The sequence below is a fragment of the Sylvia atricapilla genome, chromosome 25 (genome assembly GCF_009819655.1).
Source record: "Sylvia atricapilla isolate bSylAtr1 chromosome 25, bSylAtr1.pri, whole genome shotgun sequence".
In the NCBI taxonomy this organism is placed as follows: domain Eukaryota; kingdom Metazoa; phylum Chordata; class Aves; order Passeriformes; family Sylviidae; genus Sylvia; species Sylvia atricapilla.
The window spans coordinates 2,904,338-2,921,653 of NC_089164.1; the positions used below are offsets into that span (position 1 = coordinate 2,904,338).

Consider the following 17,316-nt stretch of genomic DNA (forward strand, 5'->3'; position numbering starts at 1 on the left):
AGCGGAAGGACCAACTTCATTAGATCCCCGCCGCTGCAAGGTGCCAGGCCAAGGCCAGGCACCTCCTCACGACCTGTCCTGCCCCACAGAGCCTCTCCCCTCGGCCAGGACCTGCCGTGGATGCAGCAAAGGCCGTGGGAAGGGCTGAGGAACAGCTCTTGGCTCAGTTTGGAGGCAACCAGTTGCAGCAAGTGAAGTAATTGCAGGCTCCTGGGATTTGTTCGCCGGAGCCGGAGCGTGTTCCCCCTTCTCGTTACCGCGCATCAAGCGCCTGATGAGAGAGGGATTTGGGGACAAGACAATGCAGGAGATATCTAGCACAAAATGATTAGCCAGAATGTATTGTTAATAAGCTGCTTATTCATATAATTGGAAATGATTTGCAGCCGGGGTGTCAGCGGAGGCTGTGTGCGCTGCTCTGCTGGAGCGGGGCAGGTGCCGGCCCAGGGGACGCTGTGCTGGAGCTGCTGCTCCCTGCTCTGCTCTCGCTGCCTTCAAGGGCAGGGAAGGACACAGAGAGGGGAAAGGGGAGGCAGAAGGCGCTCAGCCAAGTCTTGCTGGTGAAGGACGTGATGTTGGGAGTCCAGGACATCCCCTTGGATGACCTGGGACCCGAGGAAGGGAATTTGAGCCCTGGACAGGGGGGTGTGGAGCTGGTTCAGGGGGCTCAGAGACCTTGGCACAGAGCCCAGGAAAACGCTGGGTTTGATTTTAGTCCATGGGAGAGGAATTGCAAACCACCAGGATGTGAAAACAGCTGTTTAGTACAGTAGAAGATGCAAAATTCAGTAGTTTTAGGGTTCATAGAATAGAGGTAAATGGGCACAAGATGGTGGAATTTGGGGGGTACTTCATGTACTTCTCCTTTTTCCTTTTCCTCCATCTTTTGGGATGGTGATGGCACAAGGTAGTTAGAGTGGATTGGGTCAAAGTAGAAATAACACTTTTGGTGTGGGCACTAGGTATTGGCACAAAATAGTAAATAACTGACACATTATAAATGTATAAATGTAAGGGGACATCCCATCAGTGGGCAGTCCCCTCGTGTCCCAGCTGCTGTCAGGACCTCGGCTGGGAGCGGAGAAAATTCTGAGATATCAAATAATAAACACCACGAGAAACCTGAAAAACAAACCTTGAAGATTCCACTCTTTTATACCAACGTGACTCGGGGCTTTTAGAGGGCCAAGGACTTTAAACAACGGAAATCTCGGGTGAGAAAACCCTCCCTGAGAATGTGATTTCCAGTGTGGGGAGCACGGGGTGTCTGAGGCAGAGAGAAGCACCTTCTCCAGCCTCCTTACAGCACCCAGAGAGAGGAAGGGCAGGGAAGGTTGGCCTCCAGGCAAAGATGACCTGACGCTGCTCCTGCTTCCCAGAGCAGCTGTTTGGGACAGAATCAGGAGCGGAAGGTCACAAGGGAGTCCTCCCAGAGCTGGGACAGCTGTCACCAAAGGGGACTTTGGTTGCGGGATGCACACACAGCAGCTCCAGGAGCGACCTGGAGGATTCCACAGGTGTCTCTGCCAGGAGCGCTGGCTTTGTGTGGATTTGCAGGAGGCAGAGTTCCTCAGAGAGGCTGAGGGGAAGGAGGGAAAAGCGACAGAAGCCGTTCCCCATTCCCTCCGTTTGCCCTGCAGAGCACCTGAGTGCGGAATCAGCCACAGAGAATTTCTGTGACACCTGGGACATTCCTCTCCTACCAGCCAGGGAGGAAGAGGAGCCCGGGGGTCGATCTCACCACAGGCTGGGGGGACAAGAAGGTGACAAAACAAATGCCACCATCCAGGCGAGAGCAGCAACAGCCTTTGTCAGCAGGTCAGGCCGTGCTCTGGGCTCAGCTACTTCCCCAAAAGCACCCTGAGATTATCTTCATATTCATGTTGTAACAAAACGTGGGGAGGTGTTTCCGCTTGAGGCAAGAGCTGGGCACTTCCCCCAGCTGTGTCACTGCCAGGCAGGAGGGGTCACGGGGCACCCACACTGGCACAGGACACGCTGGGCAGCCCCCAGTGATGCCCCTTCCCTGGGCCTGAGGGTGGCCATGGAGCTGAGAGCCCTGTTCCTGCTGCCGCTCTGCTTCCCAGGTAGGAGAAGGGCTCGGCCTTGGGGACAACCTTGGGGACATCCCTGGGGACAGGGACAACCTTCCCCACCTCCTGCTGCCCGCAGAGCTCCTCCAGCACCAGCCAGGCTGTGATCAGGGCAGGGGTGGGAGAGAAGGGCAGCCCCAATTCCCAGCACACAGCCCTGGCTGCTCCAGGTTGCCGGGATGATCCGTGCTGGGAGCACAGCATGGATCTCCCAGTCGGCTTTTCCCAGCACGCTGGCCCTGCTCAGCTCCTGTGGTGGCAGCCCTGGCTCAGGGCAGTGTCCAGGGCACCTCCTGTCCCTCACTGGCCCTGCAGAGAGCACAAAGCTCCCAGCACATGGAGGGCTGGGGAAGGAACCCGCAGCCAGCACAGCCTCCGAGCCGGGAGCCGCTGGCATCCCTGGGGATGTGGCAGGAGGGAGCTGCTCCCCTGCCCTGGCTGCTCCCCTCTGCTCCTTCCCATCACCCCAAACAGAGCCCCTGGCTCTGGTGTGGGCAGGGGATGGGCCCCATTTGCCTGCAGGGACAAGGGACAGCTGCAGACGCTGTGCCACGCGTGGTTTGAAGCTCAGCACCTCGTCACCCTGTGCTGTCCGTGGGCTTCATCCACGGCTGCAGCCCCAGCCCAAATCTCAACACGGCCCTTCCCATTTCCAAGCAGGTGAATTCAGCACGGGGAAGGGATTTTGGGGTTTGGAGCTTTTCCAGTTACCAGTGTCCCCAGGGGAAGGTTGGAGGCAGAGTTTCCCTGTGTCCCTTGAGAGGCTTTGGGCAGCCCTGCACTTCACAGGAGGGGTCATTGGAAGGGGCTGCACGGAGGTGGTGGAGTCACCGTCCCTGGAGGTGTTTAAGAAAAGACTGGATGTGGCACTGAGTGTCTGGGTGACAGGGTGGTGTTAGGACATGGGTGATCTCAAAGGTCTTTTCCAGCCTTGTTGATCCTGTGATTCTGTCATGCTGTGATTCTGTAATTCTGTGATTCTGTGATCAGCTCCCCTCTCCCTCACCACATCTGATCCTTCCAGGTCTCCAAGGCCAAACCCCTGAAACCCTGAGGCTCCGGGAAGGGGATACTCTGTATGTCAAGTGTCCTTATAAACAGACTGAAAATCGTCACTCAAAATACTGGTGCCGCCTGTCACCAGATGGAAAGTATCAAGAAGTAGTGGACACATACTATGGAAGCAAGGATAAGAGAATTACAATAAAGGATGACACCACAAGTATGACTGTGTCCATCACCATAACTGACCTCAAGGCAGAGGACTCAGGCACATATTACTGTGCTGTTTATACAGGTGTCTATAAACCACTGAGAATAATCTCACTGAATGTTTTCAAGGGTGAGTACCTGTACCCCACCCAAAGCCAAGTCCTGTCAGGAAGCAACATCATTCCTTCCCCTGCTCTGCCCCCCTCTCCCCACAGCTGAGCAGCTTCTCTTGATCCCCCCAGCCCCTTCCCCAGCCTCGCTCCCTGCTTTCCCCCTGTCCACAGGGAGTGAAGGAGCCCCGCAGACGTGGCTGGTCCTGCTGGCTCCCAGCTCCCTCCTGCCCTGAGGAGGCTCTCCTGGGGGAGCTGGCCCAGGGCATGGTCTGTCCCAGGTGCCCATGTGCCCAGCACTGACTGGGCAGTGTGTTTGGTGCTCCACAGAGCTGCTCAAGTGGGAGTTGGACACGCTGTCAGTGCAGTGCCCAAACTGGATGGGCATGGCCTGGTGCCGGAGAGAGCAGACTGGCTGCACAGTCCTGGCGGAGAGACCGACATATTTTAGACGGGGTGCAACGAAACCCCTGCAAGACAGAGCCTCAATCACCTACAATAATGCAGAGGTTTTCACTGTCACCATGGAGAAGCTGCAGACGTCGGACTCTGGTGTGTACTGGTGTGCACTGGACTCTGGGCGCACCCAGATAAGGGAGGTCGTGCTCTCTGTGTTCAAGAGTGAGTATCTGCCATGTTCTCAGCATCCAGGGGTGGGTTCTTCCTGTACTCAGTCTCCAAGAGTGAGTTCCTACTGCATTCAGTGTCCAAGAGTGAGTTCCTGCCATGTTTTCAGTGCCTGGGATTGGGTTCTTACCGCACTCAGTCTCCCAAGAGTGAGTTCCTACTGCACTCTCAATGTCTGAGAATGAGTTCCTACTGCACTCTGACTGCCCAGAGTGAGCCCTTCCTGGCAGCCAGGTGTGGATGTGGGCAGGTCTCAGCCCAGGTGACACCTGTCTCTCCCCCTGCCTGTCCCTCCAGCACACACAGTGGTAACTTTTCCACAGGACCTTTGAGCCAAAGCTCAGGCCTGGCCCTTCCTGCCGTGTCTGCTCCCAGCAGAGGCTCAGGGGAGGTTGCTGTGAGGCCCACAGATGGAGATGCTCATCCCAACTGCTCCCCACAGCACCAGACTGGTGACTCCTGCCTGGTTCCCACTGGGTGCTGCTGGGAGCCTCCCCCAGGCCAGGCACTGCTCTTGCTCTGCCCCACAGCCACCAACCCTCCCTGACCCTATGGGCTGAGTGTCCCACCCTGAGGGAACCAGAGGAGGGGGACATGACCCTCAAATTTATGACACTTCTGCGTGGAGAATCTGGGTGCAGTCCCCTTCTGCTTAGGGGAGGTGGATGTGTGGAGGTGGATGTGGAAGTGGAGGTGTGGAGGTGGATGTGGAGGTGGATGTGGAAGTGGAGGTGTGGAGGTGGATGTGTGGAGGTGGATGTGGAAGTGGAGGTGTGGAGGTGGATGTGGAGGTGGATGTGGAGGTGGATGTGTGGAGGTGGATGCAGCTCCAGGGTATTCCAGTGCTGGGGAGGGGGTGCTGCTGTGGGATCCCACTCTGGGGTCTCAGCACACATCCTGGGTGTTTTCCAGGGACCCAGCAGCACACAGTCGAGAAGTCAGGCAACGTCTCTGTCCACTGTCATTACAAAATCGCAGACTATAAGGCTGTCAGCAAAGCCTGGTGCAAAAAGGAAGAGGGGGAAACGTGTGACATCCTGGCCACCACCAGCTCAGAGCTCGTAGGGGAAGACAGCCCGGCTCGGGAAGGTGTCAGGATCCAGGATGACACCCAGCAGGGCATTGTCACTGTCACCATGGAGCAGGTGCAGGACTCGGGCGTGTACTGGTGCGCGCTCCAGGAGAGCTCCGGCCTGTCCCGCATGGAGGAGGTCACACTCAACGTTTCCAAGGGTGGGTATGGATCTGTCAGGACTCCTTGGAGACTCCAGACTCCTTGCCCTGCTCTGTCCTCCTGTACTGCCCAGCTCACCCCATTTCCCACCTTGCCTGTGTTTGCAAACCCTACAGCTTTGGATCTTCTCGTGGCCCTGTGGAATAGCAGCAGGGATGGGAGCAGATCCACATCGGTGCCATGCTGCTCCTCCTTAACCTGGGAGCAGCTTCAGCTGTCCTGAGAGAGGTTTCTGTCACTCAGTGTTTGATATCAGTTCTTTAGAGTGACTTTATAGCCCCTTTAGAGCGATTCGTCCTTTGGCTTTTAAAGACCTTTAGTTGGGTTGTCAAGGGAACGACTTTAGACTCGGATTTTACAGATCTGTGACTTCTGGGTTCTCTTTCAGACAGTGTTTTAATGGTAAGGGAAGGCACTGAGGCCTCTGGTCACGGCAGGGCAGCACCAGGCTGCAGCCTGGCTCTTGCAGAACTAAGAACAAGCGGTGCAGATGATGAGAGGGGACATTGGGATGCTCTGGATGAGCTCACGGGATCAGGGCCCTGGGCAGAGGTTTCACTGCTGAATGCAGAGCAGCCCCACAGTGACCATTCCTCTCCTCATGTCTGTGATTGCAGCGTTGCTTCCGAGAGCTTTTCCAGGCACTGAAGGCAAAAATGAGGGAATTCTTCTTGGTGACAGCCCAGAACCCAGGTAAGGTGTAAGAAGAGTCCCTGAGCACACACAGGTTACTTGTGTTGTACACCTGGGGCAGGCAGGCCCTGAGCACTCTGGCTCCTGCCTGTAGAGGAATTGGACATGACAGGATCCTCACCAAAGGTTAGGATCACCTCTCCTCCTCCAGCTCCTGCCCCAGCCCTAGTTCCAAAAGAAGAGGCAGATTGGCAAAATCATGTCACAGCCTTCTGCAGGCGCCCCTCTACTTCTTTATCCTTCTCTCTTTGGGCTCTGCTCATCACATGGACAGAACCCCCAGATTCTACCCCTCAGCCTCAACTTTTCTCCCTCCTGTTTGAGTATTTAACACTGGGACAGTCCTTGGCTGCTGTTATTCCATTTGCCAGTTAAATATAAAGATTTCCCCCCCTTTTCTACATCTGCTGTTGTCAGTGGTCGAGTAGCACCTAAGAGCAGAATCATCCCTGCTCCAGAGAGCCTGGAATTGTGCTCGGAGCTTTGAACAGTGGCTTGTTTCTAAAGCCTGGAGAATGGTTTAGGAAAAGCTCAAAAGATACGACCAAGTATAAAAATCAAGAGTCAGGAACCAGGGAAGGTCCCCAGTGCCTCTTATTTCCTTCAGGGAATCAGCAGGGACTGGCTCAGCCTCGTAGATGGAGGATCCTGCAGGATCTGCAGGAGATCTTGCAGGAGAACCAGACCCTCCTTCCAAGTGATTGAACTGAGCACATAAGACCTGTCCCTGTCCCTGTCCCTGTCCCTGTCCCTGTCCCTGTCCCTGTCCCTGTCCCTGTCCCTGTCCCTGTCCCTGTCCCTCTGTTGGTCCCTGTTTGATGATGGGCTGTTTAACCATCCCACCCTGGTAACTCCTTCCTCTCCTCCAGCTCCAACGGGAACACCCTCATCATCCTGTCCGTGGTGCTGTTCATCCTGCTCCTGCTGGCCCTCGTCACCTCCACGGCCCTGGGTGTCAGGCACTACAAGTTCCTGAGGAGGTCAGGTACGTGGGGCTGGGGTTGTCACCTGCACCCCAGGTGAGCTCAGTGCCCTGAGAAGGTCAGGCTGGGAGGCCTCAAGGCAGGCTCCTCCCTGCCTCCCCTCACCATAAATCCAACCCAGGCTCCTCCAGAGCCTGCACAGGGGTGCAAACAGCTTAGGAGAGGGGTAAAGAAAGCAAAGTGTTCCCCAGGGCAGAGGCACAGCCCTCCCAAACCTCCTCGGGCACAGAGTTTTCATGGATTTCTCTGCATCTAAAGCCTCTGATTTTTGCCTCATTCCAAAGGTAACAGAGAAGCAGAGGACACCAGTGACAGAGCAGAGGGCACAGCACAGGTAAGGAAAATGAAACATTTCCCTCACGGTGCCAAATCCCTGACCAACAGTCTGGGAGGAGCTGTCAGACCCACCTGGTGAGGACCTTAGAACTGCATTTGGTTATAAACAGGAGAGAAATGGTATTTAATGCCAGCAGAGAGAGGAATATTCCTAGCTGGAGAGAGAGGGGGGTAATTAATGCAAGGAAACTCCAGTAGGAACAAACCCAATGGAGCAAATTCTAATAACCCCTGAGAAGGGACTCAAGAAGTAGCAAGCAGGGTCAGAGCACGAGGCTGTCACCTGTATCCAGGAGAGGTGGTGAGGCAAAGAATTCTCTGTTCTTTCACCTCTGTCACGACCAAAGGTAAATTTTGACACGGCTTCTCCTTTCCTTGTGGGAAAATCTCATTCTCGTGGCAGCAGCTGTGGCCTGGCACTGACTCAGGCTAAGGAGTGCTTTCCCTTTCTCTTCCCAGCCTGGCAGCACTGGGAGGAGGGGAAGTTCTCAGGATGACAGCAAAGGGCTAGCATACATCAACCTGGACGTGCAATCCCAGCCCAGGCCCGAGGATCCCCTTTACTGCAACGTGGAGACGAGTCAGGCTCACAGGATGCCCCAACATGTGGAATACGCCGTCATCGCCTTCAGCCAGTCCCCAAGGAGCAGCAGGGAATGAGGCACAGCGTCCCAAACCAGCCAGGAATGGGAGAAAGAACTGGGATGCAGAGTGGGAGTGAGGAGTAGGAGGTGTGTGATGGACAAGCTGAGTTTTGCTGCCCTGTGTGTGGTGTTGCCTGAGCATTTTGAGCCTTCCCTCCTGTTTTAGGGCCGAGCAGAGGTTTTGCCACGCTGGTGGCAGATCGCCTCGGGTCAGGCAGAGCTGTGGGAGAACTCCCAGGGTGTCCTGTACATCTGCTTTTCCAATTCCATGAAAGTGCAGAGTCTTGGAGAGGCAGGTGTGGAGGCCTGGCCTCGTGAAAAGGAGCATCTGGACACGGCTGGGTGGGGTATTCCAGCTGTATCCCGCTGCAAACCCTGCCCAAATCCCAAGAGTTCAGCTGCTGTGGCCAAGAAACTCACTGCAGTGCTGCAGGGACGGAACTGGAACCTTGCTGTGGCTGGGTTGGAGGTTAGGTTGTGTTTTCATGTGTTGGGGGTTAGGTTTTGTTCCTTTTTACTCTAAAGAGTTTTTTCCCCATAAGTTACCAAGGAGACTAAATGTCATACTTCAGACTATTTAACAAAACAAAGGGGTGGTCAAAGCTCGGAGGAGGGTGGGGTTTTGAGGCAGGTAAAGGGCAGAGCTTCAGGTAGCCAGGCTGGCTGGTTTTTGGTGCTCCTGCTGGAGGATTTCACTGCAGTCCAGTCTTGGGAATTCTGCCATCATCTGCTCACCCTGGAATTCTGAGCTCCTCTGCCGCCCTGAGAGAGCTGGGCCAGCCCTGCCGTGCCGTCGTGGTTCCATCAGCGCTGCTCATCTGCTACAGTGTGACCCTGCATCCCAGTGCCCTGCTGGGACATCCTGCCATCCCAGCCACCAGCCCGGGACTTCTCCACTGTTCCAGCTTGGTGCTCTGAGGATCTGACAAAGGCACCGAGACCAAACTGCCCTGGGTTTTTGTGAGGCAAAGCCCTCAAGGTTCTTGGTACTGTTTTTGTTATTAATGCTGTAGTTGTTTCTGTTTGCTTTGTTATACATACCAGTAAAGAACTGGTATTTCTATTCCCAAAATCTTTTGCCTAAAAGCTTTTCAACTGAAAAAATTATAATTGGAAAAAGGGTGGTGGTAGTTTACATTCTGCATTCCAAGGGAAGCTCCAGCTTTCCCTGGCAGATCCCTGTCTTCCCAAACCAAGGCATCATGGAATGGGTTGGGCAGGCCAGTGCTGGATTCTGAGAAGCAGAACCAACTCCTTCACTTCCCTGTCTGTGTTGAAAACGCTCCAAATGACACGTTTTATTTAGCAGTCATGTGGGGAGCATCATGAAATGAGTTTATAGGGCTCAGTTCCATTTCTTCAGGAGCTCTGGCTTCTGATTTCCTGCTGGAGGTGACAGACCAAAGGGGCCTGAACCAGCCCTCATTCCCAGGCCAGTCACATCCAACAGGCTTCTCCTGCCAGGGCTGCAGCAGGGAGGCTGATGGAAATTTTTTGAGGTTTTCAAAGCTGAAAGAAAAAGAAAATGGTTCTGGAAATGGTTCATTCAGCCCAACAATTTGCTCTTCGTGCAATTGCACTGGGTCAAGCTGTGGAAGAGTAATAGCAAAAAACAGTGGAGTGGAAGAGAGGAATTTTTGGGAAGATTCCTGAAGAGAATCCAGATTTGTGCTCACTGGAACAAGAAGGAACAAGAGCTGCAATCAGTCACCTGACAGAGAATTTCTGGTCATTCTGAGGGACCATTTTCTTAACCACTAACTCAAGGAAAGGCACATTTAGGAATGGCCAGGCCTGCAGGTTTAGCACCACACCATTTAGAAGCCAGGGGCTATTTGTACGTTCCTGGAAAACCTCCAAGTAAACAAACCAGCTCACAAATGAAAAACCAGCAGCCCACTCCCATCAGTTCGCTGATGTTTTGGGGATCCACAGCTGCATTCCTGAGCCCCTCCAGCACTGTGGCATTGGCTGGCTCAGGATCAGTGTCCTCAGTGTCCCCTTGTGTCCTTTGTGCCAGGTACAGAACCAGGTGGGTGCTGGGCTTGTTTAAAGCCCCCACAGCTTCCCGCAGAGCAGTGTCCCTGCCCTTGCCGTGTGTGGTTGGATTTCAGGCAAGGATGCTCCATGCACAGGGGCTTTTCATTCTCCTGAAAACCCAGGGCATGATGTCCTTGTCCTCCTTCACCCTCAGGATGCTGCCAGAGCTACCATGAGAACCTCCCTTTCAGCTTTCCAGAAACTCCCCCATGCACAGCCCCTGTAAATAATTTATCGTGATTTATCACCATCGTGCTTGGAGTGCCAGACAAGGGGATGGCTTCCCACATCCACAGGGATATTGGGAAGGAATTGTTCCCTGGGAGGGTGGGCAGGCCCTGGCACAGGGTGCCCAGAGGAGCTGTGGCTGCCCCTGGATCCCTGGAAGTGTCCAAGGCCAGGTTGGACAGGGCTTGGAGCAGCCTGGGATGGTGGAAGGTGTCCCTGCCCATGGCAGGGGTGGAGCTGGATGAGTTTTAAGGTCCCTCCAGCCCAAACCATCCTGTGATTCCATGATTCTGTGAAATCCTGCTCCAGTGGGAGCAGACACCCAGGCCTGTGTGGCTTCAGGCCACCACGTGCTGCTCCCTCCCGGGCTGACTGAGCTGGGGCTGGACTGGGCAATGCTGATGCCTGAATTTTCAGCCCACAAGAGCAGTGCCCGTCCCTGGAGGATTGCTCAATGTGTAGGATAAAAAAGATGCCAAGTTCCTGCGCTCCTTCCTTCCGGCACAGCGAGGAGGGGGAGAGGAGCTGCCCGTGGGCAGAGCTGCCCTCGCTCCTCTCCAGGCTCCTCTCCCCTTCCTTCTCTGCTCAGCCCCATGGAGAAGCTCCTGTACCTCACCTTGGTCTTCCTGTCAGGTAAGAACCACACGTGGCTTTGGGGTGAGGTAAAGGGTGAAGGATTGGGGCAATGCTTTGTCTCTGTCTGAAGGCTCCATCCTCAGAGTTTTCTCTTTTGCCTTTATTTACCGTCAAAGGGTGATCCCAGTGCTCCCAGATTTCCTCACAGAGATCCTTTTGAGTCAGAACAGGAACCACTGATGAGACAAGTCCTGTGTGCAATGTGAAATTGCAAAATCCCGGGTTGTTTGCATTAGCAAATGGGATTTACATAGATGCAAATGACCACAGGTGGGCCTCGGGGGGAGGGAAGTAAAACCCAGCGAAGGGCACGGCTCTGAAATCCCAGACAGATGGGTTTTCCAGCTTACAAAGGGATGTCCGTCTGAAATTAGAGCCGGGGTACAGGGCTGGGGCTCTCTGCAGCGCTTTGGGGATCCCAGATCCTCACAGCAGGGCAGGGAAAGGCAACAGACTCGGGCTGTGGGAGCACAGGAACCTGTCCCAAAAGTTGGGATGAGTTTGGGAACAGTTCACTGTACTTTGCTCAGAGGCATCCAGAAAGGAGGAGGAACACCAATATTTCATGATCTGTCAGCAGAATTGGTTAAAAAGAGAACGACACAATGTTTTCCAGGGGGGCATCAGGGAATCTTTCAGTGATTCTGTTTGAGAGATGGTTTTTAGTGCTGTGGGAATTCTGGGGCTGAAGGGGCAGAGCTGGAGGAAAGAAGGGGAAACAGGAGAAGCAGTTAAAGGATTTTGGAGGGATTGAACAGGACTGGACTGGATATTCCTTGAGGTAAACCCTGACTGGAACAACCAAGGGGAGCAACACATCAGGATAAAGCCCTGTCGGTGTTGGATACTTGCAGAGCACAGATCCATTTTAGGTCTTCCTCTAGTCAAGATGAAAGAACTTCATATCTCTTCAGTTTACAATTCACTTGGAATTGTTGAAATTATTGTAAGAAGTGTTATTAAGAGGCTCAGCCAGCACAAAGACCTCACAAGAGCCTATTTTTAAATTTACTTCTGTTTTATCATCACTTATCGTCTCACAAAAGCATTTTCCTGGGACTTTTTTTTTCACTAGAAATAGAGATTTCCACAAATACCACACTGCATTTCTCTCTGGAAGTATTAATAGCTCAGACTGTCCCCTCTGCCTCTGCCTGTCACAAAGAGGAATGGAAATTAGAAATGAGGAACCAAGACAATAAAAAAAAAAAGCCAAGCAGAAAAAGACCAGTTGTCAACATGGTTAAAATTAGTAAGATATTAAAAGATAGGGTGGAAAAAACAGTTAAACCGGATTTGAAAACTGGGAGTGGGATTCAGAAGGAACCAGTGAGCAGGGCACTGCTTTGGAGGTGTCACTGGGACAAATTCCAGAATATCTGAGCCAAGATCTGAGAACACTGGGCTGGTCATGGGGGAAGTGGACAGGTGACACCCTACGGGTGACAGCTCTACAGATGACAGTCCTTTATAGGTGATAGCCCTGTGGGTGACAGCCTCATGAGTGACAGTCCTTCAGCTGACAGCCTACGGGTGACAGCCTATGGGTGACAGCCCTACAGAGACAGACCTACAGGTGATAGTCCTGTGGGTGACAGTCCTACAGGTGACAGCCTATGGCGTGACACCCCACAGGGGACAACCTATAGGTGACAGCCCCACAGATGACTGTCCTCCAAGTGACAGTCCTACACGTGATAACCCCACAGGTGACACCCCACAGGGGACAGCACTATGAGTGACAGTCCTACAGGTGATAACCCTATGGGTGACAGCCCTACAAGGGGCACTCCTATAGGTTATAGCCCCGTAGGTGACAACCCTACAGATGACAGCCCTACAGGTGACAGTCCTATGGGTGACATTACTAGAGGATTAAAATTATATTCAGCATCAGTGACAGCCCTACAGGTGACAGCCCTATGGGTGACAGCCCTACAGGTGACAGCCCTATGGGTGACAGCCCTATGGGTGACAGTCCTATAGGTGACATCACTAGAGGATGAAAATTACATTCAGCATTAGTGACATCCCTACGGGTGACAGTCTTATGGGTGACAGCCCGACGGGTGACAGCCCAACAAGTGACACCCCTATGGTTGACAGTCCTACAGGTGACATCACTAGAGGATGAAAATTACATTCAGCATCCTCACAATGAGGGGTAGACATGGAAGAACCTTGTCTCACCCCTCCCTCTGCCCCTCTGTCCCTCTGTCCCTCGTAGCATCCTGTGCCGCGGAGAACATCACGGTGGTGGCCGCCACGGAGGGGGACACCATTTCTGTCAACTGCTCCTACGACCCGCGGCAGTGGTGGCGGGAGAAGAGCTGGTGCAGGCAGCTGGAGCAGGGCCGGTGCCAGCCCGTGGTGAGCGCCCCGCCCGCCTGGCTGCCCTTCCCCAGGGCCAGGAGAGGCACCACGTCCCTCAGCGACAACGTCCGCGCCGGGCTCCTGACCGTCACCCTGCGGCATCTGCGCAGGGAGGACGCGGGGCTCTACCAGTGCAGGACGGATTTCCTGGGGGACACCAAGAGCCTGAGGAAGGTGCGGGTGGAAGTGCTGGAAGGTACGGCCTGGGGCTCCGGGTTTGGAGGGTTCCTACTGGAGTTTCGAGGGCTTCCGATGGAATTTCATGTGTCCCTGTTGGAATTTCAGGTGTTCCTACTGGAATTTCATGGGTTCCTACTGGAACTTCACAGATTCCTATCGGAATTTCACAGGTTTCCAATGGAATTTCACATGTTCCTATTGGAACTTCACATGTTCCTACTGGAATTTCCCAGGTTCCTACTGGAATTTCACAGGTTCCTGATGGAATTTCACAGGTTCCTACTGGAATTTCACAGGTTCCTACTGGAATTTCACAGGTTCCTGATGGAATTTCACAGTTCCTACTGGAACTTCACAGGTTCCTACTGGAATTTCACAGGTTCCTATTGGAATTTCACATGTTCCTGTTGGAACTTCACAGGTTCCTATTGGAACTTCAGATTCCTACTGGAATTTCACAGCTTCCTACTGGAATTTCATGGGTGTCTGCAGCTGCCAAGGGCCCACTTGAGTCAACATCTCCTTTAGTCTCACCCTAAGGAGGGTTTCACTGCCCCTTTACTCCTGATTCACGGCAGCGTGACCTCACTGTCAGAGGGTATCTGACACATCACCCCTCTACTGCTCCCAGTCTCACCTGGGTTACCTGCCCAGCTGAACATCACCCAGAAACATCTGCAGAATAACCTCTTGTGTTTCCAGCAGCAGCTGACCTGGTGACCCACATGCCAGAGGAGCCCAGAGCTGTGCAGAGCATCTCCAGGTGAGCCCAGAACTCCTCCTGCTGACATGTCCAACCTTCCTAGCACTAAGGCAGCACTACAAGAGATTTTTTTCAAGGTTGGACCCTCCCCTTCATGGTTGCATTTCTGGTTCCCCACAGGTCCCCTCTCAATTTCACTGTTTTCTACATCCTCGCTGGACTCCTGGTGGCCAAGTTCCTGGTGGCTGTGCTGGTGTTTGTTGTTGCCCACAGCAGGAAGAGCAGGGACAGAGGGCAGAACCCAGGCCTGGGTGAGCAGCAGGTGCTCCCGTTCCCTGCTGGCCTCGGACATGATGGAATTGGTGTCTCCTGGGAGAGCTCTGCGTGAGCCAGGCCAAGGACAATCCATGGAAAAGGAAAATCAGGCGTTTGCCACCTGCCGTAGGAAAAGGATCTGGGAGAACCTGTCACTCTGGAGAGGGAATGTCCCCATCTTCATCACCTCTTCCCCTTGGCACCTCATCCCCAGGCAGCTATTCCAGACACCATTCCCTGGACCGCTCCATCATGGTCTGAACTGACACCCATCAACTTCCCGTCACCTCAGGGCACAGCCAGGTGACAGATTCTGTCTTTCCAAGGTGAGGAAGAGCGGCTCCCAAAAGCTGCTTTGGACAGTGGGGATGCTTGGAGAAAATCCCTATGGAAAGGAGTAGGGAACTGCAGGATATACCAGGAAAGGGATGTGGTCTCTTTGCAGCTCTGGGCCAGCTTCCTCCTCTCTGAAGGGACTTTTTGGACACAGAAACTGTCTCTCTGCTCTTCTCCCTGTGTTTTCTCTCCCATGTGATGGTTTGTTCATCCCTCCCCACAGCGAGGCTGCACTCGGCTCTCCCAGGCTCCCAACCCATGGGCACTCACATTTCTTTTTCCCTGCTAAACTAAATAAAATCCAGCTGATTGTCTGGTTTGGTGTGGATTCCTGCAGGACACCAGGTCACAGTGGTGTGCCAGAGCAGAGGTGACGCTTGGGACATCCTGGATTGTTTAGAACATCCAGGAACACCCAGAGCCAGCTACGTGCAGGAGCAGCAGCTCAGAGCCCAACCCCTCATTGCCCACAGAAGCAGTGACTGAAATTTGCTTATTTTAATTAGACTTTTAGGTTCTCATTTGTAGAGTAAGTTCTGTGTTTTGTCCAGAAATAGAAATTTCATGGTGAGACATCTGGCAACATTTGTCTTTCTGAGGCCTTTCCCTCCCACCACTGTGAGGTTCTTGGTCTAAAATCAGCAGCTTTTGGAGAAGAAAAATCTGTGTTTGTTGCTCTCTCCTGGTCCAGACAGGTGACCCCCTGTCTGACTGCATCTGCAGAGAGGAATGATTTGCCATCTGAAATAAAACATCTCCAAGGAAACAAAAAGAAATTAATCAATAATTTACTGATTACCATCAAAAACAATGAATGTAATTTGGTAGGATTGCATTAATAAAAACCAAGTGGGTTTGGGACAGAAATATTTCTGGGGCTGGCTCTGCCCTTCCCTTCTCTTCCCCATTCTCTCTGTGCTGATGTTGGGTGACAGGGACACTCCATGGGGTTGTTTTTTCCTGTCTTCCCCCTGATGAATCATAACTCGAGGTTCATCAGAACTTTTGGAGCTGTTTGCAAAAAAAAAAACAAAAAAAAACCCCAAACCCAAAAAAACCAACTTGCTGTCCCTCAGTGCTCCCACTCTGTGAGCACCAAGAGAAATCTCCAACCCTGTGTTTGGTGCAAAATGCTGCCCCAAATTCAAGGTAACTCTGATCAAAGCCTCATTAAAGCAGGAGGGAGTGGAATGATGAATGAGCTCTCATGGAATATGATTAGAGTGCAGCTGAGAAAGCTCCAGCTTAATGACTCGGGAGAAGATCATCTCAGGAGCCATTTCCAGGGGAGAAACAAACTAAGGAACAGCATCAAGCTGGAAGTTTGGGGTGAGTTAATCAAAGAATTAATGATCTTCTAAAAGTCAGCAATTTCTTACTGCTCAACAAGAAAGATTACAGGTCAGTGCTAAAGAGCTCTCTTCGGAGCCTGGAAATTTCCTGAGACACAGATAATTCCTGAGTTTCATTTTTTTTAACAGATTTTTGATACATGCTAATGGGATAAACAAATTGGAGCCGACTGGTGGAGGAGGGGGGCTGGCTTGGCCTCACTGATAAATGAAATTTTATATTTACACCAGCAGGTGGAACAGGCTCTGAGCAATCGGAATCTTTGCAGGAGGAGAAGTCACTGATTTTGCAGTAGCAGAAGAAGTCCTCGGGGATGGATTGATGTGGGAAAATCACCTGCTCTTTGTCACTGTCGTTGTTTTCCAAGGGGAAGATCAAAGACAGACCCTGAGAAGGGCCAGTGCATCCCAGTGAGGGATGTCTGTGAACCCTGGTGGCACTCAGGGAGGGAATCCAAGCTCCTGAGGGATGTCCTTGAGCCCTGGTGGCACTCAGGAAGGGAATCCAGACTCTTAAGGGATGTCCATGAACTCTGGTGGCACTCAGGGAGGGAATCCAAACCCCTGAGCCTTCCCAGGCTCACCAAGTGCCAAGACAAACTCTGCTGGGATGGATCCCCCGTGGCTGTGGGTCAGTGCTGCTCTCACAGAGTCACCCTTGTTACACACAAAGTAGGGGTGGTGCACGGCAGTTTTTATCCTGGAAACATAATCCAGTGTGAAGCACAGCAAGTCCCCTCCCAGATGAACCTCATCACTTGTAAATAGGAATGGCGATATCCTGGGTTTCCCTGCAGTCCCTGTGCCCTCCTGGGGCTGAGTTCCTTCCTGCCCACCACTGCTCTGGTGGCTGTTGTTCTCCTCCTCACCACCTCCACCAGAAGGAAAAGGGCAGGTGAAGCTCCTGAATCCTCTGGGCTGGTTTTCCTGCCCCTGCAGCTTGTCCTCCCAGAAACCCTGGGTGTTCACAGCAATCCTTGGCCAGGGAGGCAGGGATGAGCTGGGAGTGAGAGTCAGGTTTAAAATGAACAGGGGAAGGTGCAGTTTTATACCCAACAGAGTTTCTGTCCTTCGTGGCAGGAAAAGGGATGGACTTTGGCAGACCCCAATCAGAAATCCCTGGTGTTTTACGCTGGTTCACCACTCCAGGGGATTATCCCACAGTTCCATCCATCTCCTGTGGGCATGAGGCTTCTCCTGGAGCTCCCAGGCTGAAGCTGC

The 17,316-nt window shown here is 53.0% G+C and overlaps 2 protein-coding genes across 2 annotated transcripts; both read left to right on the top strand.

Moving 5' to 3' along the window:
* The first annotated feature begins 1,729 nt into the window (after window positions 1-1,729).
* On the top strand, window positions 1,730-8,522 carry LOC136371569 (polymeric immunoglobulin receptor-like). Its single transcript, XM_066335726.1, has 8 exons — window positions 1,730-2,087; window positions 3,118-3,435; window positions 3,746-4,036; window positions 4,955-5,275; window positions 5,894-5,969; window positions 6,839-6,954; window positions 7,237-7,286; window positions 7,748-8,522. Exons 1-8 carry the CDS (start codon window positions 2,045-2,047, stop codon window positions 7,946-7,948), a joined length of 1,416 nt encoding a protein of 471 aa, XP_066191823.1. The 5' UTR covers window positions 1,730-2,044; the 3' UTR covers window positions 7,949-8,522.
* A 2,140-nt stretch (window positions 8,523-10,662) lies between these two features.
* Window positions 10,663-15,163, top strand: LOC136371571 (triggering receptor expressed on myeloid cells 2-like). The gene is made up of 4 exons (XM_066335728.1): window positions 10,663-10,833; window positions 13,064-13,405; window positions 14,095-14,152; window positions 14,273-15,163. The coding sequence occupies exons 1-4, from the start codon at window positions 10,794-10,796 to the stop codon at window positions 14,478-14,480; spliced, it is 648 nt and encodes a 215-aa protein (XP_066191825.1). The 5' UTR covers window positions 10,663-10,793; the 3' UTR covers window positions 14,481-15,163.
* The last annotated feature ends 2,153 nt before the right edge of the window (window positions 15,164-17,316 follow it).